Below are 24,489 nucleotides of genomic sequence, written 5' to 3'. Positions count from 1 at the left end.
GACAAATTTACCACGAGAATGATATGCTTTTAAAACCATAAGGAATATCTTTAATAAAAATTGGTAAATGGGTACTTTATAATAATATCCCGTTTAAGTATTCCTTATCCAAGGTTTCGATACTTTTTTAGAGCTAAATATCCACCCCTTATGAGAAAATAAAATATAAATGGTGTAGTAAAGTAGTGTATTAAATACTCCTCGTCGAAGGTTTTTGATACTTTTTTAGGGGCAAAAGATAATCTAAAACGGTAAATGTAATTTTAAGGGCTACATAATACTTTTTCAAATATCCTGGGCGTGTTTCTACTTCAATATCTCTCAGATTGCAATCAATGCTGCAGTAATTATAAATTAGCATAAATAAGAAATATAAATTTATTAAGTGCATAAGTCAGGATGGCCGAGTGGTCTAAGGCGCCAGACTCAAGTTCTGGTCTTCGAAAGAGGGCGTGGGTTCAAATCCCACTTCTGACAATTTTTGTTTTTTTTTTTTTGTTTTTTTTGTTTTTAGGCTTTAGTGTTCCAGTTTGGATTATGAATAATTATGAATGGGCCTAGAAAAGTAGAGCAGGCCCAACCTTACCATACCGAAGTCCCGAAAGATTGATTCATGTTTGCCCTTTTGACGAAGTAGTGCTTAAAAACAGTAGGAGAAAAGAACAGAATCAACGGAACGGAGGTTGAAATGGCAGCCAACAGCAGAGACAGTAGAAGAAGAAAAATCTTGGAAAGAGGATCCGACCGCTTAGCTTTCATCAAGGGTCAGCTCCCTTCTCCTCCTCAACCACAATTCAATTACGACTCCAAAACAGAATCTCCTCAGCCGTTGATTTCCCACGAAACCCATCTCTCAGATCAAATCACCGGTACCCTTCTCTATCTCCCTCGTTCAATACAGTTTTGATTATAAAATATTATATTTATTACTGAAATTAGGCCAAATTTTGTTTCATTATGAACCCTACTAATTCTGTGATTGAATTTTGAGATTGTTAGTTAAATTGAATGGTGATGTATGTGGAAGATGTTTAAACTCATTGAAGCTGGCTTTGGTAGGAATTACTGATATAATGCTGAAAGCTTAAACCATAGTATAAAAATTAAGGAGATCGAATCCAAAACTGTTCATCCTCATCTAAGGGTCTGTCCAAATTCATTTTGTTGATTGAAATATTGGATTTTGCTGAATTTTATCTAATATAAGCGGATTAACATGATTAGTCAATTCAAAGCATCTTCTGTTAGAACTGGAAAACTTTTTATTCTTATTTGAGTTATGGGTTCTGTTATTATGCAGATTTTACTGATGGTGAGAATAAGGGTAAGAATGTTCTCTCTGGTTCTACGTTGCTAAAAGAGGATCCTGTTTTAGATGCTGGCCATACTAGTGCTCACCACAATGGAAGCAGTGAAGAGTCACCCTTGCCTCAACAGGGGACAAGCATTGAAGACTCACGAGCTCCTGCTTCGGAAGTTAATGGCGTAGTACAATCTTCTATTTTCTCATCAACTGGTGAAAGTGAATTTGTTTCTACTTCCAAAGAGGAGCAGCAGTTGGAACCACAGAGATGCCAGTCTAGATTGTTTACACCAAGTCAAATAAGTTCTGCCATATCTGCAACAGAACATATCCGCCTTTTTTGTTCTGTAGCAGTGGCCCTTTTAGTGGTTTTGTCATATGTTGGGTTTCCTCTACTAGGAAGCAACATCATAAAGAGCATCATAAGCTTTAGGCCTCTATATCTAGTTTTGCTGACAAATCTAACGATTGTGCTTTCACGACTTCTATTTGATAATCAAGGAGGGTTATGAAGGGCTATCAGAGGAGAAAATAATATTCCTTCGACTGATGCATATGGTTGGGCGGAGCAAGCAAGCAAGGCTTTGGAGGTAGGCTTGTTGGCGCAGAAGGTAATCAATGCTATATTCATGGATTGCAGTGTCTATTCTATTATTGTCATATGTGGACTCTGCTTTGTTTAGGATTTCAGCCAGCAGATATCCTTTTCACGTGTTTCAGAGTAGGGTGATACGTTTGTTGTAGGCCCTAGTTGCTAAATGATGTTTGCATAACTGGATTAATTTTTTTTCTTTATACTTTCTAAGCCATTTGAAAATTTTGTATCCAAAAGAACATATATGGGTTTGGAATAGATGTCACATTGTACTTAAGTAGGACAGTGGGCTCATGCTTGATGGTAGGGAGTGTAGTGTAGCTATTATTGTTCATTCAGCTAAGACAGAATAATGGCAGAAAATGTATAAACCCATTTAGCGAGTGCTGTCTTTGTCAAAAGTTGGGTGAGGATGTTCTGTTAACAGGTGCCAAAATAGAAAGTTATGTCTGTGTTGTGTGAGATCATCACATGAGGATGTGCATGCTCAGTTCTGAGAAGAACTTTCGAGATAGCAGCAGTCAAAGAAACGATTGGAATACATATTTACTAGTGATTTTGGCTTAGCACAATTAGCAGTTCAGCATGAGCATACATGAAAATTACACTACAACTCTGCTTTCTTCAAGAATTTAAACGGTGCCACAACTTTTGAGATACCCTTTTCTGACAAAAGATATAACGTCAGTTTCATTAAAGGAGCCTTATGTACAAACCAAAACCATGATCAATTATATTATTTTCATTTCATGCACAATAAAACATGTCTGAAAGTAAAACGGAGAGGAAATTGCAGAATTTGTAGAGCAGATAAAAACACTATGAAAGAAGAATAATTTGTTTTCTTTTTTATTCATTCCAGCAATTGTTGAAAATGGACAAATCCTAAGCATCCATTTAGCTGTGCAAGCTATCTGCTGTTTTTCATAAAGCATGGCACCAGAATTTCTGCAAAATTCAGATTTCCTTTCAAATTGGACATGGCTATAGGATACCACCTCAAGAAATAGAACAATTCTTTGGATCTTATGAATATTCATCCTGTCAGTGTAGAAATAAAGTTGTTGTTAACAGTTTCTTACCCCCTTTCTCTGGCCGAACTAGCTACCATTACAGTTGTTCTAAGAAAAGGAGATTGATGTGTTTAATCAAAGTGCCAGTTACATAACATTTCTCCCTGGTGTCTTTTCTGAGTTTAACACATTTATTCACTAGCATCCTCAGGCATAATATCAACAAGATATTTGGTTCTGTCCTGATGCAAAGCTAGCAATTCTAACAAACAGAAGATGTCTTCTGAAAATGGTTTTGTATCATCGCCGGATACAAATTCTTGTACCTCATTGTTGACCTCAATCAAACTACAACCTGGTGTTTTCTTAATGCTCTGACTTCTTATGAGTTTCCTCATTTTGGATACGGCCTCCCACTTTCCGAGGTCAGCATAAATATTAGAAAGCAGCACATAGTTTCCTGTGTCTTCTGGTTCAAGCTCCAGAAGGTGCTCCATTGCTATAACAGCAATCTCAAGATTGCTATGAGTTCTGCAAGAACTCAATAAAGAACCCCATGTCTTTGAATCAGGCTTCATTGGCATCTCCTCAATTATATCAAGCGCTTGCCTAAGGCGTCCTGCACGTCCAAGTAGATCAACCAAACAACCATAATGCTCAATTTTGGGCTCTATTTGATAATCTTTTCTCATAGAATCAAAGTACGATAATCCCTCATTCCAAAACCCTGCATGCGAACAAGCTGATAAAATACCTAAAAATGTTACACCATTAGGTTCCACATTTGCTCTCAGCATTTCCTGAAACAGTTGAATTGCTTCGCGAGCTTTCCCATGATTTGCTAGCCCTCCGATCATGGTACTCCACGAAATAACATCTTTCTCTAACATCAGCTCGAACAACTGCCTAGCTTGACTGATGCAACCACATTTCGCGTACATTTCAATAAGAGCATTACAGATACAAGTCTTCCTCAATAAGCCATTTCTATCACAATACATATGAATCCATTTCCCGAACTCAAGAGCCCCTAGTTGTGCACAGGCAGGCAGAACAGAAACAATACTTATATCATCAGGTTCAATACCAGCTGTTTGCATTTCCTGAAAAACATCCAATGCATCAGCATGACATCCCATATGCGAGTACCCCGAAATCATCGCAGTCCATGAGACAATAGTCCTATAGGGCATCTTATCAAACAGTGATCTTGCTTTCTTCATTTGACCCAATCTAACATGCCCAGAAATAAGTGTATTCCAAGAAATTACATCTCTCTCAGTCATTTGTTCGAATACTTTCTGTGCTTCAATTAAATCATCACACTTTGTGTACATGTCTATGAGTGCATTCTCTGTTATTGAATGTGACTTTGGTCCAAATTTACACACATGTGCATGAACTTGTTTCGCCAGTAAATAACACATAAGCCCAGCACATGATTTTATGAGAAATGGGAAAGTGAATTTGTCAGGCAAAATTGGGTTTTCAGCTCGCGAGTCTCTTAACATTTGCTTGTAAACATCAACCGCTAGGCCATACGTATGATTGTGTGTATAAGCCCTGATCATTGCGTTATAGAGAAACACATTTGGCTCATTCACCTGCTTAAAAAGCAAACTTGCATACTCTAAATCTCCTCCGTTATCACACACATCAACCATTTTCGTCACCAAGAAGTTGCTCTGTGTGAGAGAGTACTTCAATATCCCGCCATGGATTTTCTTCAATTCTATCACGTTTATACAGTTTTGTAACAGGGGTACAAAAAGATCTTCCAATTCTTTTATAGTCAACACACCAACTCTCGTGACCATTGATGACAATACAAAGTGAAAAAGTAAAATCTTTTGATAATCGATGAACCAAGTACCTTTTTTTGTATTAAGTGAGCGGCAGAGATTCGCCGAAATCTTGAGGTACTGTTCGAAGAACTTCTTAATTGACCTCGGCGTTCAAGTTCATGGAGCTGTAGTAAGGATGGGTATGTCTTTTGATTTGATGTTAAACAATGACCTTATAGATATGTATGCAAAATGCGGTAAAATGAAGCAAGCTTCTGTAGTGTTTGACAATATGCCTGAGAGAAATGTGGTTTCTTGGACAGCGCTTATGTGTGGATTTCTACAAAATGGCCATGCCAAGAAATCTTTGTCTATATTTTCTCTGATGGGATCTTCGAACGTTAAACCAAACGAATTTACTTTTTCGACTGGTATTAAAGCTAGTGGAGTTGAGAACAGTACAGAAAGTGGAAGGCAGATTCAAGGTATGTGTGTGAAAACCGGATTTGAAAGGAAATCTGTGGTGGGCAATTGCATCATTGACATGTATGCAAAATGTGGAAGAATTGATGAAGCAGTGTTGATGTTTAATACAATGCCTATTAAAATTCTCATTACTTGGAATGCGATGATAGCAGGTTATACGCTTGCTGGATACAGTGAGAAAGGTCTACTTTTGTTTCAAAAAATGCAAGAACAGGGGGAAGTTCCTGATGAGTTCACGTTTACAAGCACATTAAAGGCTTGTAATAATCTTGGTTCAGTTGGGGGAGGAACTCAAATTCATGGTTTCTTGATCACCAGTGGATTTCCATGTTCGGTTAAAACAACCATTGCAGGCGCTCTTGTTGATTTTTATGTGAAATGCGGGTTCTTATTAGAAGCTAGAAGAGTGTTTGACCGGATAGAGCAGAAGAATGTAATATCTTGGAGTTCACTGATTCTTGGTTATGCTCAAGATGGGAACTTAGCAGACGCCATGGACTTGTTTATACAACTAATAGACAGCAGCTTTCAAGTAGATGCTTTTGTTTTATCAAGCATAATGGGTGTTTTTGCTGACTTAGCTCTTGTGGAGCAAGGAAAGCAAATACATACATATGCGATCAAAGTCCCATCTGGTTTAGACATATCAGTATCCAATTCAATTGTGGATATGTATCTCAAATGTGGTCTAATAGATGAGGCAGCTAAACTTTTTAGTGAAATGCCTGCGCGCAATGTGGTTTCTTGGACAGTGATGATCACCGGTTATGGTAAGCATGGTCTTGGGAGAGAAGCAGTTAGTCTCTTCAACAAAATGCTATTAGAAAACATTGAGCCGGATGATGTAACTTACTTGGCTGTACTCACAGCCTGTAGCCATTCCGGGCTCGCTGAAGAAAGTGAAGTATACTTCTCAAGGTTGTGTCATGACTGGCGCATTAAACCTAGAGTAGAGCATTATTCATGTATGGTTGATTCATTAGGCCGAGCTGGACGCTTAGAAGAAGCAAAGAATCTCATTGAAAGCATGCCTCTTCAACCCAGTATAGGTATATGGCAGACATTGCTTAGTGCTTGTAGAGTACATGGAGACTTAGAATTGGGAAGAGAAGTAGGTGAAATTCTCCTAAAATTGGATAGTGAGAATGCAGTCAACTATGTTATGATGTCAAATATTCATGCTGATGCTGGCTATTGGAATGAGTGTGAGAGAATAAGAAAGTTGGTGAAGAGCAAGGGCTTAAAGAAAGTAGCAGGGCGTAGTTGGGTTGAGATTGACAAGGAAGTACATTTCTTTTATGGTGGAGATGACACGCATCCACTAACAGAGAAAATTCATCAAGTTTTGAAGGAAATGGAGAGGAGAGTGAAAGAAGAGTTGGGTTATGTTTATGGTGTGAAATTTGCATTGCGTGACGTAGAAGAGGAGTCCAAGGAAGAGAGTTTGAGAGTTCATAGTGAGAAATTAGCAATCGGGTTGGCATTGGCTTGTGGTGGTATGGATGAGCAGGCAGGAAGGGTGATTAGGGTTTTCAAGAACTTGAGAGTTTGTGGGGATTGTCATGAGTTCATCAAGGGTTTATCAAAGATCTTGAAAATGGTATTTTTGGTGAGAGATGCTAATAGATTTCATAAGTTTGAGGGTGGGCAATGTTCATGTAGAGATTATTGGTGATGCTGTTTAAGCAACTTATTTTTAGTGGAAGTTTGTGTTGCTCGCACATACATTTTGGTCTCTATGATATGGCATTGGAAGCTGAGAGGAACCTGCAAGTTTCACAGTTTTGCATTTTTCCAAAGACGAAATAACTCCAGTGTTACTGGTCTTAATACACTAAAGTTTCATCTTCTGGAGAAGGAAGTAAAGTTAATTTTTGAAGGAGACTTGTTACTTTTAGTTAGATGATTAATGCATGTTTCAATCACCAATGATTATAAATTATATGGATTAGAAAAGTTGATCCTATTTTACAGATCATATGCTGCCGACATAATAAAAGAAAAAAATAAAATCTTAGGCCAAATAGAATGTCATGGATTCAAATTTTTCTTGCTGAGCGTTTGTGCTTGACATGGGCATTTGAGAAGAGAGCAAATCACCCACCCACCAATGTTTTTTTTTTTTTTAAAGCAATTTTTTTGTTTCCGTAAATAATTGACAGGGAGTTAGTATCGCAAGTAATCTATTTGGTTGTTTTGGCTCCGCAAGAATTTACAATATCAAGTTGCCCCGTAAGCTCAAGACAAGATAATCGCAAGTTCCCTCACACGAGGCTGCAGAGATTTTTCATTAAGCCGACATTTATACAAAAGTTACACTGTACACATTAGAAACTTGAAATTCATGGTTTTAGTCTTTCATTTAAAGACTAACCATAAAATTGCTTTGCGGGGGTGCTGCTTTTGTTAACTTGGACCCCTAAAAAAGGGATGGTTGAGTGCTTGTCGAGCAGTGAGACGTTCAGATGGGTCGAATTTCAACAAACCATGCAACAAGTCAATGAATGTAGATCTTGAGCTATCTACATGTAGTGATACCATGTTCTGCACAAAACAATGACAAGTTTGAATTCCCCATCTGGACATCTCTACAAAGAAACAGAGCCTAGCACCAATTTCTTATATAAAGAAAAAGAAGAAAACCTTCAGATTATCAAGCTTTCTCACAGCTCTAATACTCTCCCTTGAAACTGCTCCTTCAGGCCAATTAAGTCTAGACCCTCTCCTGAAATACTTTTCTGATCCCCTACTGCATATAAAACCAAAATGGACAGAATTTTTTAATGACATCTTTGATCAGAGGTCTGGAATACATTTCCCAATCTATTTCCACTTGTTAAATACATTTTTTCAGTAGCTTTTGCAAACACACAACTGGGACACTTATCAAGTAAGTCTATCAATGAAAATCATAGGAATTTTCCAGATCTATCAACTATCCCAAAATTCACAGGGAATTTTACCTGGCCCTTTGAATCATATGCTCTGGAATAGGTCCCAATACCCTTTCCATCATTGCCAAATGCTCCAAGTTTTCATGTGTTTGAAATAATGCTCCACCCTGACACAAAATTTTCACAGCTTAAGAACCTTTCAATATTCCAACCAGGCTAGCTATATCTGAAATATGCAGGACTAACCGTGCATAGCTCAATTAGTATACAACCAACACTCCACATATCACATGGATAAGACCAACCTAGCCCTGCAACAAATGTATAAATGAATGCAAGTTAGCAAAAAGGATATTAACATAAAATTGTAGAATCATGAACCAAACAGAGATAAGAAGCATTAAATACAAATTATCAATTAACAATAACAAAAGCACATAATCAATATGTACTACTCAAACATATCCACCAAATACATGAAGCCCTAAAATTATTATTTGGTGACAGACAAAAGCAATAGAATTTTCCCAGGCTTGCAGTAGCAGTCCAACATATATAATTAAAATGTGTGGCCCTAATGCCTCAGTGAAAATCACAACATCAATTTATTTTGCTGAAAAAATTAATAACATTTTTCACTAATTTAAAGGGTTGGCTTTACAGCTTTTTTCTACATACAAACATTGTACAAATCAAGATTCTAATCACAGAAGGGAAACTTTATCATAGAGTTAAGTGTTTAGGGTAAATAGAATTAATTTCATAAAGTTCCCCATCACAATATGTACTTCATTGAAACTAATAAACTTGAAGAGTCCAACAACATTACAGGCAGTTTATATGACAATTTAAATAAAGGTGCATGCAGCCTTCTGAACTTTGTGCAGCCATCTTCCTTCAATTTTCTTTTGATGTTTTTCCAAAAATTAACATATTATATATTACTAAGTACATCTCTTCCATCTATACCTGAAAGGAAAAGGCATCGTAGAACCAACAAACAATTCTTCTGTATGCTAGGATTAGAACACAACACATATGAAAGCAAAAATTGATGAAAGTGCATTTTATATGCCAACACAGTAACTAGTTACCTAGTATAACCTCAGGGGCTCTGTAATGCCTTGTGGACACAATGGAGCTATGATTCTGATTATCAAAAGCAGTACTACCAAAATCAATCAGCTTAATTGTACTTGACTTTGGCAAGCACCTGAAAGACATTTCATCTGAAGAACTCCTCTGTACCATATTCCAAGAATTTTTTTACATTATAACTAAGTCTGTACCCAAATCTAAAATGGCATTACTTTTCAATTCTAAAAGGCCAAATACCTTGTAGCCAGGAAGCTTTATATATTCAGAAGAAACAAGAAGAATATTTTCTGGCTTCAGGTCAGTGTGGATTAAGCGTAAATCATGCATATCTGTTGGATAAGATAAAGCATAGAAAAATTGTCAAACAAAAGGGAAAATGAAAAATGCACTGCTACCCTGGACAAACAAAACAGGTCAAGAAAACGAAATGGGTGATTGGTTGGAAAAGATAAAAGAAAATTATAAGACTTAAGCCAAGTACAATGCACACACATGCTACAGATTCCAAAAGCTGACGTCCAAATTCCCGAACAAGATCCACAGGAAATGGGCCGTATTTATTTCTCTTTAGAAAATCAAATAAACTTGGTCCAAGCTTCTCAAATACCTGGTAACACCATTAAAATGCATTCAAACGAAGCTTTCTGTTTAGTTTCCATTTTCATAAATGAAGTCTATATGAACAAATTAAAATTTTAAGTACCAAACTCATATCAAAAACTTAGTCATCCAAAAAAAATATGGATATCATCAATCAGTCAAGCCTCTACAAGAGAAACACCACAGAGTAAGGATGAACAAGAAGTACATTTATTTAGGTAAAACATCATTCACTATTAATTGAATAAAGCAAAAGCAACATGAACGAGAGATTGCACATCTTATTATAGTTTGCAGCTGTAAAAAACAATAGAATGCAAATTCTGGATAGAAGCTTCACTGGAATACTTACTATACAAATATGATTGCGATAATCAAACCAATTTCGTATCTGCACACAACTGCATAAAAAAATCAGCACACAGGACCATAAGACACATTGTAAGACAACATTAGAAACACTTGAACATGCTAAAACACATAACACATGTACCCTGAGCTTCCTTTATCATTCTTGGCAAGATGTTGAAGAACATCAATTTCAATCATTGCAGCATCACGATATTTGCGTATGCTTCTAACAACCTTGATTGCCACATACTCTCGTGTTTGACGATCCCAACATTCCAAAACTCGGCCAAATGTGCCTACAACACTAGCAAGTTGCTGAATGGGACAAGCACAATCACAAAAATACAAGAGCTTGTACACAGCAGAGCACTTGACAGCTAACCTTCACCCATCTTGCTAAGTATTTTATCTACAAAATATTAGTGGATTTATCAGTTTCACTTCACAATCTCAACCTGGCTCTTCCATAATTCAATGATATCGATAGGCAAACAAAAATTAAACCAACTGAACAAACTAATGCGCCATGATGTGATTGACAACTAAATTGAAAAAAAAAAAAAATAATAAGTAAACTCACATCTAGGAGTGAGATTTTCGCCGAGATTGAAGACGTAATGGCCCTCACGATCATCGTCCCTTCGAGGCGGCGAAACATGCCGGGGCCTGGCCGCACCATCGTGGCCCACCACAAGAGCCCGTTGCGCCTATAAAAACCATGCCGAATCCACGTCAGATTAGCAAAACCCGCACTTAATTTGATAGCTCATTCAATTTTATTTAACCATAGAGCTTTTTTCTTGTTTTGATTTCCGTCAAATCTCTCCACTTGTGAACCAACCTCTGGTTGTGATGGCGCAACGTCCCACGTCAGCCGACGCCGTTTCTTTATTCGCTCCGTCTCCGTCTCCATCTTCTCTACTATGTCTTATGTAACTTAACCTATTTATCTGCAACAAAAAACTCTTAACAAAATTTTATCGTCAGAAGCAGATGTTGGAGATACAAAGGGATGATTGGTCCGAGGGATTTGAGACTAGGGTTTCCCTATAATATGTGCAAATTTTATTTTGCAAGAATTTAACGATTGTCTGTTTCGCGATTCATTATGTATCGTACTCCGCAGATTTAGCCGTCGCTTTACACGTTCATAATGTAGTCCTACTCATGGAATGGGCCTGGCTTTCGTAAAGTAACGATTGTATTGGGTTAACTTTGGACCTGTATATATGTCCAGTTGTCCACTAGACAACCTTTCAGACAAATTAAACTTTTTTTTTTTTGGGTGATGGGGTGTTCAAGCCAGTTTACGCGTACATCAATTAATCTTTTAAAATCTTAAAACTATCGATCAGATAAAAGCTCTAGTGGCTACCCTTATTAGCAACCGTGGAGAGACTCGAACTTATGACCTTTTGAGTAATATATTCAAAAGTCTCTATCGAACCACTCAGTCATCCAACGATAATTAACAAGTTAAGCTCAATTTGGTTACTTGTGATAATTTTGGCTATAGATCATAGAATTTTATATACAAATAAATACCATTAAAACAACCTATTGTACAATAAATCCATATTGATTCACACCACGTGTCCCAAAGCTATGTTGTCATCTGGATTACGTGTCACTCTATAAGAGGGTTATTCATTTATAAGTCTACTAAGAATTACTTCATTGATAAGTCTCAAATTGTGCTGTCAATCCTTTTATCCTAATTGAGAGAGACTTATTCATAATTTGCACAAATTGCACTTATATTCAGAAAAAGCAAAGAAAACAATTCAAAAAAATCAACGAAGGATTTGCACCAAGCGTCACCAAGCATCCAAACCACTGGACGTAAGATTTACACAAAGCATCTGAATCATTTTAAAAAATCTTTTTCTTATGCTATTGTTTGATTTCTTATTTATCCATCAATTCAACATCAAAATCATGGATCTTATATAAACTCTTTCGTAAATTCCACCAAATATTCTAATTATTTATCGTTGGTACAAATTTCTGCATGAACACATCCATTAAAATAAAAAGCTATCCAACCAATGAGTCCTTGCCTTATCGAATCAGAATGATAACTAGACGTAGCAACTAGCAACATCATGACCTCACTATGACTCTATTTCAACTCACCACTCGTCAGTTGACTTGTTCCTTCACCAATCACCATACAAAACCGTAGCCCACAGTTTTGCCCAATACACAAGCGTTGGGGGGACGCGACCACCACGAGCCCTCTATAAATAGTACCACACACGCCCACTTCACCTAACTATCACACGGCACGTTGCGCACTACGCTACGCAGTATACTTGCTACACATACTGACAGAAGGAAAAAAAAAAATGCAATCTCTGCAAGAGAAAGCCTCTGAATGGAGCGGAGTTGACGCGGCCAACGCCTTCGCTATTGACGATACCAATCTGTTTCAGAAACTAGGCCTCCAAACCTTCATTAATCTCTCTACCAATTTCTATAACAGGTATGTTTGATGATTACAAAAGAGGGACATTGATTTTAACTCTTGACTTTTTGTTTTGATTCGATGTCGTATTTGGTTGATGCAGGGTTTTTGACGATGATGAAGAATGGTTTAGATCAATTTTCGCCGGCTCGAAAAAGGAAGAAGCAATTCAAAATCAATACGAATTTTTTGTGCAGAGAATGGGAGGGCCTCCTCTGTATTCTCAGAGAAAAGGTCAGCATTTAGCAACTTTACTAATTTTTTTTTTTTTTTTTTTAATTTTATTGTTATTGCTAGAACGGTATTGAGTTTCTGAAATTAATTATTTCTGTTTAAAGTTTGAAATAGTCTGTGTATGGTTTATACTCAATGTAATGAAATGATTGTTTAGCCTTTCATTGGTTGGATTACGAGATTTAAGGCTCTCAGAACAACCAGTTAATGAGTTAAAATTAGCTTGGGAGAACCTTATGTATTGTTGATTTCTAATGACTTATGATGGGAACATGTTTTCCTTGGCCTCTGCTTGCAGCATTTTTTTTTTTTTTTTAAATTTTTATCTTCTATCACTTTTAGCTTTCTCTGTGTTATCTATTCTTTTCTCAATGAAATACAGTGTCGTGTCAACTTAATTTCTTTCTAGTTTTTGTTCATTTCAATTAAGATTGAATTAACAGCCTTTAAGACTGTTCAGCTATATCTCTGGATGAAATAAATGCCCTCTAGGTTGTCTTTGTTTTTGCTTCTTGTTGAGATCTGCTAGTGTTCAGCACTGGCTGCTTCCATGATGATTCCTAGCAAGTACAATAAATCCACAACATCCAGTTAATTCATACTGCTCTCTTTTTTGGTGGATCGTTCCACCAAACCCACAAGGGTTTCCTTTGGTTTTACCATAGCTGGTTTATCTGGAAATATAGGTACCCTTATGTTTCTACCATGGCATAAATTTTTTGTCATTGCACATCCTCCTAGCGAAAGGTATTAATTTGTACAGTCTTTCCATTATCCAATCAGATCCAATCTATTAGGTTGTAGAGCTATTTACTTGATTAGAGCCTTTTTTAGAGCATCTTTAACGGAGGGATAAATAATCAATTCTGAAAGCATTTACTGTCAATCTCTCTCTGATATGATCCTACCAGATTCAGAAGGAAAAATTTGGATTAGGATCTCACTTTCCATCCAAATATGGGTCTCACGGTGCTGCACTTATCCTATTTTTAGACAGCCTTGTTTCTTCAAAAGAGTTACAACATGCTCACTTTTTTCTATGCTGTATTTGTTGCCTGAGTTAAAGCTTTTGGACAGCAACCTAGTGAGATTTGAGGTGTCAGTGATGGCCTCTAATTCCATGCAATTTTCTTCTCATGCAAAAATCGGTGTTGCCTAATACAACCTTGGAATCTTTTTAATGATATTGTGCTCTGCTTGTTTATCTAAACACAATGATATAACATATTTACCATTGTTTCCCTTGGCCTTTACAAAAACAAATAGTAAAATTTACAACTATAAGCCCCCAGTAGTTTTATTTATTTAATTTAATTTTTTTGTACTAGTTGACAATTTCTGTTTAAGCAATAAGATTTTTTATTTTTTTACTTTTATAATTGGCAGGCCACCCTGCACTAATTGGACGCCACCGACCATTCCCTGTCACGCATCAAGCTGCCGAGAGGTGGTTACATCACATGCAAAATGCATTGGACACCACCCCAGATATTGATGCTGACTCAAAAATCAAGATGATGAATTTTTTCAGGTTCAAATTCTCCCAAATTTATTTCTGTTTCTCGTCAACTCTCATTTCTGCTATATATTTTGTTTCCCTTTTTCAAACCTTGAAAGATTGTGCAAATCCCTTGTTTTTCAGGCACACTGCATTCTTTCTTGTGGCTGGTGATGAGTTAAAGAATCAAAACCATCAACCTCGGTGCAAGCACGAGGCCAGCGAATCAGCTGCTTCATAAAAAAACCATTAACAAGATTGCCACACTCCTTTGTTGCGACAAATGAGGGGATTAGTACTATTCATTAAACCTTTATACTGATGTAAAAGAAAACTTTCTCATAACTTTCTCATAGCTTTTCATCAATAAAAATGAAAAATTTTAATTTCATTTATTTATGTGTTGATGTGAAACTTGTGTTTTGTCCATTTTCTTGTTTTGCATCTTTTAGTTTCTTAGAAGTTGTTGGGTGGGACACAAAAAGTGCCATAATCACAAACACTCTAATTTGCAGTTGAGTAATGTTGGTTCATGATTCAATCTCATAATCCCCTATGTGATAGTTTGTAATTGGTCAACTCGTAAATAGGTAGATGGGATCCATAATAAATAAGTGAGATTTATTTGCGAGTTGACCAATTATAAGCTGTCAGTCGGGAGTTGTGAAAGAAGGTTATGAATTGGGTTGTGGACCTAGCATTACTGTTTGCGTTCTACTTCAATGGTTTATAGTCATGAATTATGGAGTCATTTGGTGAGCTATTGCAGAATAAACATATAGTATTTTCATGAATTTGCATCTTGTATGTGCTCTTTGGTTTTATGAATTTTTCATATCTTTAAGGTGTGAGGGATAATAGTCCATTTATGTCATAAACAGGGAAGTTGATCTGATTCTTTGAGTAGTGCAGTAAACATATTATTTTAATTGGCACAAATCTATAACAATTCAAATCACTTAAAAAAAAATGTGATTTTACATTCTAATGATATTATCCCTCTGTTGAAGACCCGAAGGAGGATGAAAACATGTGGGCGGCATGATTGTTTCAAAGTGATCTAAAAAACGATTGACTTGATAGATTCAAAGTAGGTGAAACTGAAAACTCAACGCTGTCAAATGGTTTTATCATTTTAGATACTGAATTTTTCATGCGACTAATTTTCTGCGATTTTGCGATAAAATTTAGCTTTAAATGGAGAAACCAAATGGGCACGGCATGGGCGCTAGCTCCCTTCACATGTAAAGAACAAATGCAACCAGATGATCAGTCCAGCCGAAACTGCTGAAAACAAGTCTATTTCGAATTCAACTGAAGAATCATTTGGACCAGTTCTGAGCAGGCTCAAATTGAATGTAGTATGAAAACGTGAGTTTGAGATCAATTTGATAAAATTATACACCCTGTTCAAACTTGTAGATAAACTGTTTCATGTGAAAAAAAGTAGTTGCCCCCACATCCATTGGGGTCTTTAAAATAAGAATTGTAAAATGAAGGGATATATGATCAAGGCAGTACCATTATTATAAAAAAACAGGAGGAGAATCTCTACGCATCATTTATAAAATCTACTAAGTGATGCCCATCATGCTTAAGATGAACAAGTTTGATCAAGTCACGTGAATATCTTAATGCAAAATCATCAACAATCGAAAATTGCAAAGTTTCAACGGCCTCTCCATTATTTTTGGTTGTTACAGCAAGAATTTTAAAGTGTAATAATCCCAAATGATTCTAGCAATCTTCAAAATTTTGAATTCAAAGTTCATGTTCTTAATTTGTTGGCGGCATATGGGATTGGCTCCATCTTTTGATATGACCCCATTACGTCTCATCAAATTCTATGTTATATAAAAGTGAAGAAGCAAATTCAGATTTGGGAAGACATGGAAGCATGCCTGAAACAAAATGTTTAAATTGTATAAAGTATACAAAATATAATTATTGATATTATTGCTGCGAGATTCTTTTTGCTTTTTTCATCATGGTGTCTTCCACTATTGAACAGTAAAAATTACTTAAAATGAGGCTTTTGAGTTTTGAGGATGAAAAAAAGTTGAAAACGTTCAAGGATTTTTTTTTTTTTGTACTCTTGTGTTTTACTTTGCATTGAGATTATAAACTAAAATTAAGCCCATACAATTTACTGAGGGTAAAATTGAAGAATTAAGGTGGGTCGACTCCTATTCAATAAGACCTTGTTGAATAGGAGGATTACCCTCTCTTATAAACTAGTAGCTTGAGTGTGCTAATCGGTGTGAGACTCCAACACTCCCCACGGTCAAACCCATATGTTGGGTATGCCTGTTGACGGAGGTAGTTGTTGGCTCTAACTCCTCACTCGCTGGTCAAACACTCAGCTCAACTGAACCTGGGCTCTGATACCACCCAATAAGGCCTGTTGAATAGGAGGGTTATTTCTTTTTATAAACTAGTAGGTTTGAGCATGCTTAGTCGGTGTGAGACTCTAATAAAAACAACAAGTAAGAGAAGAAAAAGAGAAAATTAACCATGGTAAAGAGTAAAAAGAGTTTTCCAAGCTCTTGGTTTGAGTCCCCTTGAACACTAATAGGAGTGGATACTGAGGTATCCAATCGGACTTTTTGTCCCAAAAGATTAGTAGGTACACATAAACTGTCCAGACATCCGATTATTTAAAAAAAAAAAAAAAAATCCAGGAACGATTATGAATTAGCATTTGAACATTGATATGTGCTGGCTCAATGTGTTTGCATGTATTTTAAGACCCTGAAACTTTTGATTGCTGGAGGGAAAAGATTAGGAAGAGAACTATTTTGTAATATAAACAGTTAAAGAGTTGAAATGGGTTCTTGAGATGAAACCAAAAAAATAAAATACATCATTTAATCCAAGAAGTTGAAGTTGTTGAATGAAGCCCTTGAAGGATTAGCATACCGAGCTGAAAAAGAGCGATGAAGATTATCAGGTTCTGCCCATCCCGTTCCTTGATCAAAATTCTGGGAGTATTCATCAGGGTCATAAGACGCCTGCAATGTAACAGGATAATTAAAAACTTTCTTCTTTTCTCCTCTTATTTTCTTCCAAATGCTTCTCCATCTTGAGTGTGAGTCCTCCTTGTATTTGTGATGGCTGTAACTCCGGCCTAAATGGATGGTTTCGCAGACCGCGCCGCCCGAATTTCGCCACATTTTGATTCCCATAAAATAGATAGGGAGAGATCTTTGTGCAGTTTACAGTCTAGAATCCGAAGAGGTTTATATAAATTAATGTAACATGTGTTTATGATGTATCTGAATATATAGAAATGTTATAAAGTCTTGGCTTGGTTCTGACTCCTGGATGGCTACAAAAATTGAACTTTGGCTTGGCTTGTAAAAGTAGGAAAAGATCTGGCAGATGTTTACATGCAGAAAATGACGCCATTAGTTTATAACAATTTGTGAGAACTGTGGCTTAGGAGCTCAAAGCCATTGCAGCAGCCAGGTAGAATGAGTGTAGATGAGGACCATGCCATGCCAGCAAGGATTTGGCGAATATAGTTTTGTAGTCAAACTTGTGACAAACAGCCGAAAGGGTCTTACTTTGCTAGCCGCGTACATAACTGTTTTGAATATGAATATTAGGATAGGGGAAGAAAAGGAGAATGTATTATTAAATATTTGATATAAATTAAAGTTAGGCAGGAAGTTTCAAATGAAAATATGGTTAACATAATAAATATGATAAATTTAAAATATATTTTCACCTAATTAACATATGATTATGTTGGAGTTAACTAACTTTATGGCATCAAAAAAACTATCTGAATAGAGCTCAATCAACTTTATGAAGATGAGAAATATCCCTTTTTTTTTTTTTTTTTTTTTTTGGTGATTGAGGTGTCCAGACCTCAATTAATCTCCTAAATCCTAAAGTTAACGACCAAACAAACCTCCCATGACCACCTCTGTCAACTTCATGAAGATTGGAAATAGACATTTTTTTTTTCGATGACTGGAGCATCCGAACTAATTTGTGCACACCTCAACTAATCCCGAAGCCTTAAAGTTAACGGTCGAATAAACCTCTAATGATCACTCCTATTAGCAACTAAGACGAATCAAACTCAAGATCTCTTGAATAATACTCTAAGAGATCTATTTAATCACTGGCCACCCAAGGGTGGTCATGGGAATAGACATTGATTACACATTTAGTGAAGAATCTCAAACAATTTTGATGCTAATTCAGTACCCATAAGCATAACAAAGTGAATTATAAAAGAGAGGAGAGAGTGGAGCAGTATAACGTTGCCTGCATTTTTCATTTGAATCATCACAAAATCCAACTAGCATATGGCCAAAATTAATACAAGAGCAAAATTTCTCCACGCTAGAACAAGGATTGATAGATATGCATACCCATGAAGATTACAAACGTTTCATACTAAAACTACAGCTGACCAAGGTTTAACTTAGACAGAATTACTTAAATAACAGAGCTGAATTAGTGTGCAAAACCACCATTGCTATTCTGTTACTGGGTAAGGGATCTCAATCTTTCATAAGCTTCGGAACAGATATGAGTATAGTCTGACAGAGCACGGAACAGCTCAGGCAAGCGAATCTTAAGATTCCCTAGAGACTTTTCTCTGACTTGAAGACAATGTCTATTGTGATCTTCAACTTCCTCATCCAACCTCTTCTTCAAGCTCTCAACCACAAATTGCCTCTCCATAACAGCATCCTTGGCATTTGCATCTTCACCCTTATCTGCTTCTGATTCACCGGATGTGTTTCTCTTCTGGTACTTGTGGTACCATTCCTCAAATGCTTGGCTCTTTCGAATATATTCTTTCCTGGTTTCTTCACACTTTTCCTTCAGCTTCATCTCTTCCTCCTGATGAAGCATTATGGTCTTTATCACAGCAGCAAAGGAAGAAATTGCAGATTTGGCTAGCTCATCTGGAAGCTTTTCAAGATTATCGTTCCATGAAAGAAGGAGGACTTGGATTGGGGGATTTGGGGGTCTTGGTGGGGATGAGACTCTCTCTTTTAAGCTGCTTTCAATGGGGATGAGATTTAACTTTAACCAGCTGTTCAGAAATTGGATATACTGTTTTTTATGGTTCACAAGCTTTTCAAACTGTGAGTGCCATTGTTGAACACTACTATACAGTTGTTTAGTGCGATCATAATGCTGCTTAGTTGTTTCCTTGGGAGCATTCGTAACATCAAGGGACTTGAGGTCTGTAACAATCTCCAGCTGGCTGTCATGATGTTCACTCATAGTTTTCCACATTTTGAACATCCTGCAGACAAGGTTTTAAACATTTATGGTTCCCATTCTGGTAAGTGCAAAAGTATAGCAACGGTTTATATCAGAACAGAGGAAATGAGAATTCATGGGCCAGCAACACTGGAAGAAACAGATAAAGTTATCAATCAACCACAGACATAAGATTTAAATGATAAGGGTAATGAATGAGATGCAAGAAAACTGTTACTGGTCAGGCAATTATTTAGTATACTAAACATTAAACAATGATCAAAATATTATGCAAAGCAAGGAACCAATCTGTATTTGGAAAATAAAAAATAAAAATTCATTAGAAAATATCACAGGGTTTTCAAGAACCACATAAAGCATCAGAATTTGGAACCTTAATGCACGCCATATATGGTCAAAAAAATTAAGAGGAAACCATAATGGAGCAGGCCGGTAATTGCAATGCCCAATAAGTTTTCAAAAATCTAAACTCACCCATCAACAAGAGTAACAAGTTTTGGGTACAACTCCTCATCACGTAAACGATTTACTTCTGTAACTGTCGAATCCATAGACTGCATGTCAACTATATATCTTGTGTGCAAATGAGCCACAGCTGCTTTTGTTTTTTCCAATGTTTCAGTAGCAGCTCCACGTTTCTTGTGCTTATTCAGCACAGAAACCTTCCTCTGATACTCCATCTTCATCAGCTCACCTTGCTATCGACATGAACAAAACTTCACTTAAAACAGGGGCACTAAAATTCTATACGCAGAAGAAGAAAAGAATTAATTCTTGGCAAACATCCTTTTAGGAGCAATACTCATTGCAATCATTCTAGCATGGGAACCAGAATTTCTATTTCTAGATTTTTATAGAATAGAATCACTACATTTACTGCTAATGGGTATTGACAAACCAATAAAAAAGAATTGATGCAATGTACCTTAACTTCTTCATAAAGTTTCTTTTCCCATGCTAACATCTTATCCAAAACATTAGCAAGAGTTTCAGATTCTTCTGAATCCACTTCATCCTTCCTACCTTCACCATTGGAAATACCTCTAAAGGACTTATTCCATGTAATAACCCGCATGACCCTCGCAGAATGATCAACAAACGCTGTAATAAGTCAAGCACACAAGTTAAGTCACAACAGAGTAAGCACTTTGTTTAACAAATAATAAAATTCTCTCCATGTAAGAATTAACCGTCATCAATAAGGATTAGATATTATTATTGAACGAGAATTCATCAGATTCCTTGCACATGGTTGTTCCTTTATCATCATCATAAAGCAAACTGTAAAATTTTATTTAAAGTTCACTTGGACCGCAGTTGACAAAACATGATCTTGGCTTTTAAAAATCCAAAAAAGGCACAAGAATAGATCAGATTCAAGATAGAAGTCAGATCCTAAGCAGAATAATTTAAAAAAGTGACATAAAAGACAAGATGCAAACGCAAAGCCCCCATTCATTCACATTAAAAAAAAAAAAAAAAGATATAAACCCACTTAACATTATATAATTTAGCTGGATCTATAACTACTTTTTTTATACCAAAATTCACTTAAACATGAATCCAAAAAGAAAACAGATGAAAAGTTGAATCTTAAAAAAAAATAAAAAAGATGTATTATTTACCTCGGTTGTCAGCAAAATTAGAGTGGTAATGAACCTTGGTGGCCTCAAGCATGTTGGAAATCTCATGAGTGGACTGTGAAGCCTTCAAGAAATGATCATCAATCTGGTTCAAAATATGCATCAAGTTCACCACAGCTTTCCTACTACTGAACTCTGGAGGAGCCGTTTTTGCATGCTCAATCACCTTGTCTTCAGCTTTTTCGAGCTCCTTACCATTAACATGAACACTAACATTCATATTATTGTTACTAATACTATTATTAATATTACTAATATTATTATTATTATTATCTTCATTACCAACACCAACATTATGATTATGACTACTATTATTATGGTTATTTTCCCCCATTTTTACTGAACTATTATTCATATGATGATGCTCCTCTGTATCCAAGCTACTTGTTCCAGCCAAGTCCTCGTCCACCCTGAAGAAATAATCCCAGGCAGCGCTCGGTCCGGACGTAATCGCCGGAGTTCTCGGCGATGTCGTTGCTGACGACATCATCTGTCCGTGGGACCCACCTCCACCCATGTTTAGATGTTTTTTGTTCTTAAGTTTGTCGCCGTTGTTTCCACGCGCTTCCACCTCGTCTTCTTCGTCGTCGTCATCATCTTCGTCCTCTTCTTCTTCGTCGTCTTCAGTAATGGTGACGTGATCGATTTCGTGAGCGTGTTTTCTAGGGATCGAGGGCAAGCTAACGGCGCGCTTGATGGGACTGGGGGAGAAGTTGGGAAGCGGCGGAGGAGGAGGCGGGAGGCGGTCAATGGAGGACGGAGGCGGCGGGGGAGGGGGAGGAGGAGGAGGAGGAGGAGGTGTGTTTTCCACCGGCTGGTGTGGCTCTTGGTTGTCTTCAGATTCGCCGTGGGCGTAGTCACTCAAGGCGGCGCCAACATTTTTGAGAGAAACGGCGTAGCCAGAGAAGCCGGCGGCGAAGGCGTTGCGAGCTATTACGGCTTCTTTCATTAAGTTCCTGCGGTCTTTACAGCGCGAGACTGACTCTTCATTGTCTATCCTAGACTGCGTGCACCCCATTGTGCGTTGTACTTTTAACAAAGTGTGTGTTGATTGTTCTTTGGAAAGAAGAAGCTTATGGTTTCCACATTTAGAGAGTTAAAAGAAACAAAAAAAAAAAAAAAAAGATGAAGAGGAAAAGGATGGGTTTTGAAGAGTAGGGAGTTGCAGAGAAGAGAGAGAGAGAGAGAGAGTTTCTGCAAAGAGCAAAAGCATGAAAAGAGGGAGAGTGTTGCCAAGTTAGTACAGAGCGGTGCTCAGAGTGTTTCGTTGTACTCGTTGAGTGTAGGCACATCACTCTACTCGCTTCAATTAAGTAAGAAGTGTCCTTATCAAATAATTTTTAAAATAACGGTCACATTTCCTGAGGCGCAACAACGTCGTTTTTGCTTTTTCCTATCTTTGACTCTGTAAATTGGAGGGTTCAGATTGTTGTTCATCTCTATGAAGGCAGATTTGATGGATAAAACTTTATAAAGTGAAAAAACAAAAAGAAAACCCACCTGGGGTAAATTTGTATGCAGATGATAACCTAACCTTGATATAATGTGTGTAAGATTTTATTATTATGGACCACTCCAAAGAAATAGAACAATAGGTAAAATAATTGCTACATAAAAGACAGAAAAGAAAAACACTTTATATGTTATATGTGTGAATTGGGTATTGCGTGTTTTGTTGAAAAATATATACTTCTTTTCACGGTGATGGATGGTAAGTTGTAGTTGTTTTTTGTGGTTCTAATCTTCAAACTATATATTTAGTTGTGTCATTATCGCTATTGTTATTATCTCTGTTTTTTAAGTAAAAAGAAGTTGGCCATTATATCAACTACCGGGCTAAAAAGTGGTCGACGAGTGGTTAAAACTTTGAAAATCCTGACTTTTGGTATAAAGACAGAGATCCATATAATTTCTGAGACAAATATTATCACAATAGTCTTTGATGTTAAATAGTTTAATGGAACTACAGGAACTTTGCATACTTAAACCAAAGGTTAGGAGACGTCAATAAATTATCCCCGGGGCACTTACAGAATTTCTTAGTTTTAGACTTTTAGTTGTAGAAAGATATATTTGAGTCCACTGCCCACCGTATTAAAATGTGCATAAAATTTGTTTATTTGGATAGTGAGGCAAAACATCCCAAGTTAACCTCAAGGGATTAGTCAGTCAGTCAAAGATGTTTGCTCATTTTCTTGAGTCCTTAGGTTCAAACTTTGAAATCATCTACCATAATAACATTGTAGTTTATTTGATCTTTTAAGCTTGTAGAGTATTCAATGGACCATGAGGATTAGTTGATGTATATCAAGTCGACCCGAACACCACGATTACCTCAAAAAAAAAAAAAAAAAAATCTCAAGTATTGTAATACTAAAATTCAATTCCTTATACTGGCAATAACGGATAAAGACTACTGAACAAATGCTTAAGCTTGCATGAGTAGAGATACGCACGAGGCAATTCCTGACCCTGTCCCTAATCCCCTAGGAGATTCTCCGTCCCTACTATGAGGATGACAGGGAACCCCATCCCCACCCCGTAGTACAAGGATTTTGGGGGGAAAATTCCCATAAGGTTTTTTTTTTGGCCTCATTCCCTGTTTTGAAACCTCTATACTTGAGCTTAAGGGTGAAATCGAATCGAGTCGAGTTAAGAATCTGACTACTTGAACTCAACTCGGATGCTCTAATACTGAGTTCAAGTGCAAACTCGAGCCTGGTCGAACCTAGGGAATGGAGATCGAACTCGAACTCGAACTCGGTACCTTAAATGGGTACTCAAACTCGAGTCCAAGCTTGGTTAATGGAATCATGCCGTAAAGATGAAAAAAAAAGATCAAGGACAATGGTCATGGTCGTTTTTCTGTGAGGGCAAAATCGTTGGAACTTAGGGGGTTTAGGTAAATAGAGGTGGACATTGCCATGGCAACCATGGTAAACTAAATAAAAAAAATGAGAGAAGAAAGAATGAAGGGAGAAAAAAAAAAAAGGAAGAAGGAATCTAGAGAAAAATGAATAAAGAAGAAGAAATGGGATGAAGAAAAGGGACAAAAGAGAGAAAGAAGAGATAAATATAAAAATATATATTTCTTGAAAGAAGGGATATATAAATAGCTCGGCTTAACTCGACTTGTGAGCTAGACAAGCCGAGTACCTAAGAGTTCGAACTCGACTCACTTGTTGAGTCAAATTGCTCGAGCTCGAAGTTTTCTCAAGCCAAGCCCGAACCGCTCGCGAGCAGCTTGGCTCGACTAACACCCCTACTTGA

At 36.9% G+C, this 24,489-nt stretch overlaps 6 protein-coding genes and 1 non-coding gene across 9 annotated transcripts; 4 read left to right on the top strand and 3 right to left on the bottom strand.

The window, feature by feature from the left end:
* The first annotated feature begins 393 nt into the window (after positions 1 to 393).
* On the top strand, positions 394 to 477 carry TRNAL-CAA. Its single transcript has one exon. It is a non-coding gene; the product is annotated as a tRNA-Leu (tRNA).
* A 147-nt stretch (positions 478 to 624) lies between these two features.
* Positions 625 to 2,285, top strand: LOC116119305. Its single transcript, XM_031405244.1, has 2 exons — positions 625 to 869; positions 1,301 to 2,285. Exons 1-2 carry the CDS (start codon positions 689 to 691, stop codon positions 1,813 to 1,815), a joined length of 696 nt encoding a protein of 231 aa, XP_031261104.1. The 5' UTR covers positions 625 to 688; the 3' UTR covers positions 1,816 to 2,285.
* A 737-nt stretch (positions 2,286 to 3,022) lies between these two features.
* On the bottom strand, positions 3,023 to 4,890 carry LOC116119291 (pentatricopeptide repeat-containing protein At2g20540). The gene has a single exon (XM_031405223.1). The coding sequence runs from the start codon at positions 4,726 to 4,728 to the stop codon at positions 3,103 to 3,105; it is 1,626 nt and encodes a 541-aa protein (XP_031261083.1). The 5' UTR covers positions 4,729 to 4,890; the 3' UTR covers positions 3,023 to 3,102.
* LOC116119290 (putative pentatricopeptide repeat-containing protein At3g15130) lies at positions 4,637 to 7,302 on the top strand. Its single transcript, XM_031405222.1, has one exon. The coding sequence runs from the start codon at positions 4,772 to 4,774 to the stop codon at positions 6,854 to 6,856; it is 2,085 nt and encodes a 694-aa protein (XP_031261082.1). The 5' UTR covers positions 4,637 to 4,771; the 3' UTR covers positions 6,857 to 7,302.
* Positions 7,303 to 7,307: 5 nt separating this feature from the next.
* Positions 7,308 to 11,309, bottom strand: LOC116119292 (serine/threonine-protein kinase AFC3). 3 transcript variants are annotated; one of them, XM_031405225.1, is made up of 12 exons: positions 10,966 to 11,309; positions 10,705 to 10,831; positions 10,507 to 10,533; positions 10,267 to 10,420; positions 10,126 to 10,174; positions 9,666 to 9,780; positions 9,411 to 9,502; positions 9,170 to 9,317; positions 8,322 to 8,386; positions 8,145 to 8,242; positions 7,825 to 7,927; positions 7,308 to 7,725 (listed from the first exon to the last, which is right to left on the bottom strand). In XM_031405225.1, the coding sequence occupies exons 1-12, from the start codon at positions 11,035 to 11,037 to the stop codon at positions 7,588 to 7,590; spliced, it is 1,188 nt and encodes a 395-aa protein (XP_031261085.1). In that variant the 5' UTR covers positions 11,038 to 11,309; the 3' UTR covers positions 7,308 to 7,587. The 3 variants fall into 3 exon arrangements, with proteins under 3 accessions (XP_031261085.1, XP_031261084.1, XP_031261087.1); XM_031405224.1 differs by having other exon boundaries at positions 7,312 to 7,725; positions 7,825 to 7,930; positions 10,966 to 11,308; XM_031405227.1 differs by lacking the exons at positions 9,666 to 9,780; positions 10,507 to 10,533; positions 10,705 to 10,831; positions 10,966 to 11,309 and having other exon boundaries at positions 7,319 to 7,725; positions 7,825 to 7,930; positions 10,267 to 10,339.
* A 978-nt stretch (positions 11,310 to 12,287) lies between these two features.
* Positions 12,288 to 14,611, top strand: LOC116119306 (two-on-two hemoglobin-3). Its single transcript, XM_031405245.1, has 4 exons — positions 12,288 to 12,609; positions 12,695 to 12,825; positions 14,212 to 14,356; positions 14,468 to 14,611. Exons 1-4 carry the CDS (start codon positions 12,473 to 12,475, stop codon positions 14,562 to 14,564), a joined length of 510 nt encoding a protein of 169 aa, XP_031261105.1. The 5' UTR covers positions 12,288 to 12,472; the 3' UTR covers positions 14,565 to 14,611.
* Positions 14,612 to 18,589: 3,978 nt separating this feature from the next.
* LOC116119312 (nitrate regulatory gene2 protein) lies at positions 18,590 to 22,400 on the bottom strand. Its single transcript, XM_031405252.1, has 4 exons — positions 21,202 to 22,400; positions 20,502 to 20,677; positions 20,051 to 20,274; positions 18,590 to 19,598 (listed from the first exon to the last, which is right to left on the bottom strand). Exons 1-4 carry the CDS (start codon positions 22,235 to 22,237, stop codon positions 18,824 to 18,826), a joined length of 2,211 nt encoding a protein of 736 aa, XP_031261112.1. The 5' UTR covers positions 22,238 to 22,400; the 3' UTR covers positions 18,590 to 18,823.
* Between the last annotated feature and the right edge of the window lie 2,089 nt (positions 22,401 to 24,489).

The sequence above is a fragment of the Pistacia vera genome, unplaced genomic scaffold, assembly GCF_008641045.1.
Source record: "Pistacia vera cultivar Batoury unplaced genomic scaffold, PisVer_v2 Contig880, whole genome shotgun sequence".
Taxonomy (NCBI): Eukaryota; Viridiplantae; Streptophyta; class Magnoliopsida; order Sapindales; family Anacardiaceae; genus Pistacia; species Pistacia vera.
Note: the sequence above shows the minus strand (reverse complement) of the source record. Positions and strands in the feature narration are given on the sequence as shown.

What these genes read in the sequence shown, in the direction of transcription:
- LOC116119305 (XM_031405244.1), top strand. Translation starts at nt 689, where the DNA reads ATGGCAGCCAACAGCAGAGACAGTAGAAGAAGAAAAATCTTGGAAAGA. An exon ending in TCTCTCAGATCAAATCACCG is followed by an intron (nt 870 to 1,300) that starts GTACCCTTCTCT and finishes GTTATTATGCAG; the next exon opens with ATTTTACTGATGGTGAGAAT.
- LOC116119291 (XM_031405223.1), bottom strand. Translation starts at nt 4,728, where the DNA reads ATGGTCACGAGAGTTGGTGTGTTGACTATAAAAGAATTGGAAGATCTT.
- LOC116119290 (XM_031405222.1), top strand. Translation starts at nt 4,772, where the DNA reads ATGAACCAAGTACCTTTTTTTGTATTAAGTGAGCGGCAGAGATTCGCC.
- LOC116119292 (XM_031405224.1), bottom strand. Translation starts at nt 11,037, where the DNA reads ATGGAGACGGAGACGGAGCGAATAAAGAAACGGCGTCGGCTGACGTGG. An exon ending in ACTTAGCAAGATGGGTGAAG is followed by an intron (nt 10,421 to 10,506) that starts GTTAGCTGTCAA and finishes CTAGTGTTGTAG; the next exon opens with GCACATTTGGCCGAGTTTTG. An exon ending in ATCGCAATCATATTTGTATA is followed by an intron (nt 9,781 to 10,125) that starts GTAAGTATTCCA and finishes TGGTGTTACCAG; the next exon opens with GTATTTGAGAAGCTTGGACC.
- LOC116119306 (XM_031405245.1), top strand. Translation starts at nt 12,473, where the DNA reads ATGCAATCTCTGCAAGAGAAAGCCTCTGAATGGAGCGGAGTTGACGCG. An exon ending in TCTGTATTCTCAGAGAAAAG is followed by an intron (nt 12,826 to 14,211) that starts GTCAGCATTTAG and finishes TATAATTGGCAG; the next exon opens with GCCACCCTGCACTAATTGGA. An exon ending in AAGATGATGAATTTTTTCAG is followed by an intron (nt 14,357 to 14,467) that starts GTTCAAATTCTC and finishes CTTGTTTTTCAG; the next exon opens with GCACACTGCATTCTTTCTTG.
- LOC116119312 (XM_031405252.1), bottom strand. Translation starts at nt 22,237, where the DNA reads ATGGGGTGCACGCAGTCTAGGATAGACAATGAAGAGTCAGTCTCGCGC. An exon ending in AACTTTATGAAGAAGTTAAG is followed by an intron (nt 20,275 to 20,501) that starts GTACATTGCATC and finishes TCATGTCGATAG; the next exon opens with CAAGGTGAGCTGATGAAGAT. An exon ending in CTTGTTACTCTTGTTGATGG is followed by an intron (nt 19,599 to 20,050) that starts GTGAGTTTAGAT and finishes CCTTGTCTGCAG; the next exon opens with GATGTTCAAAATGTGGAAAA.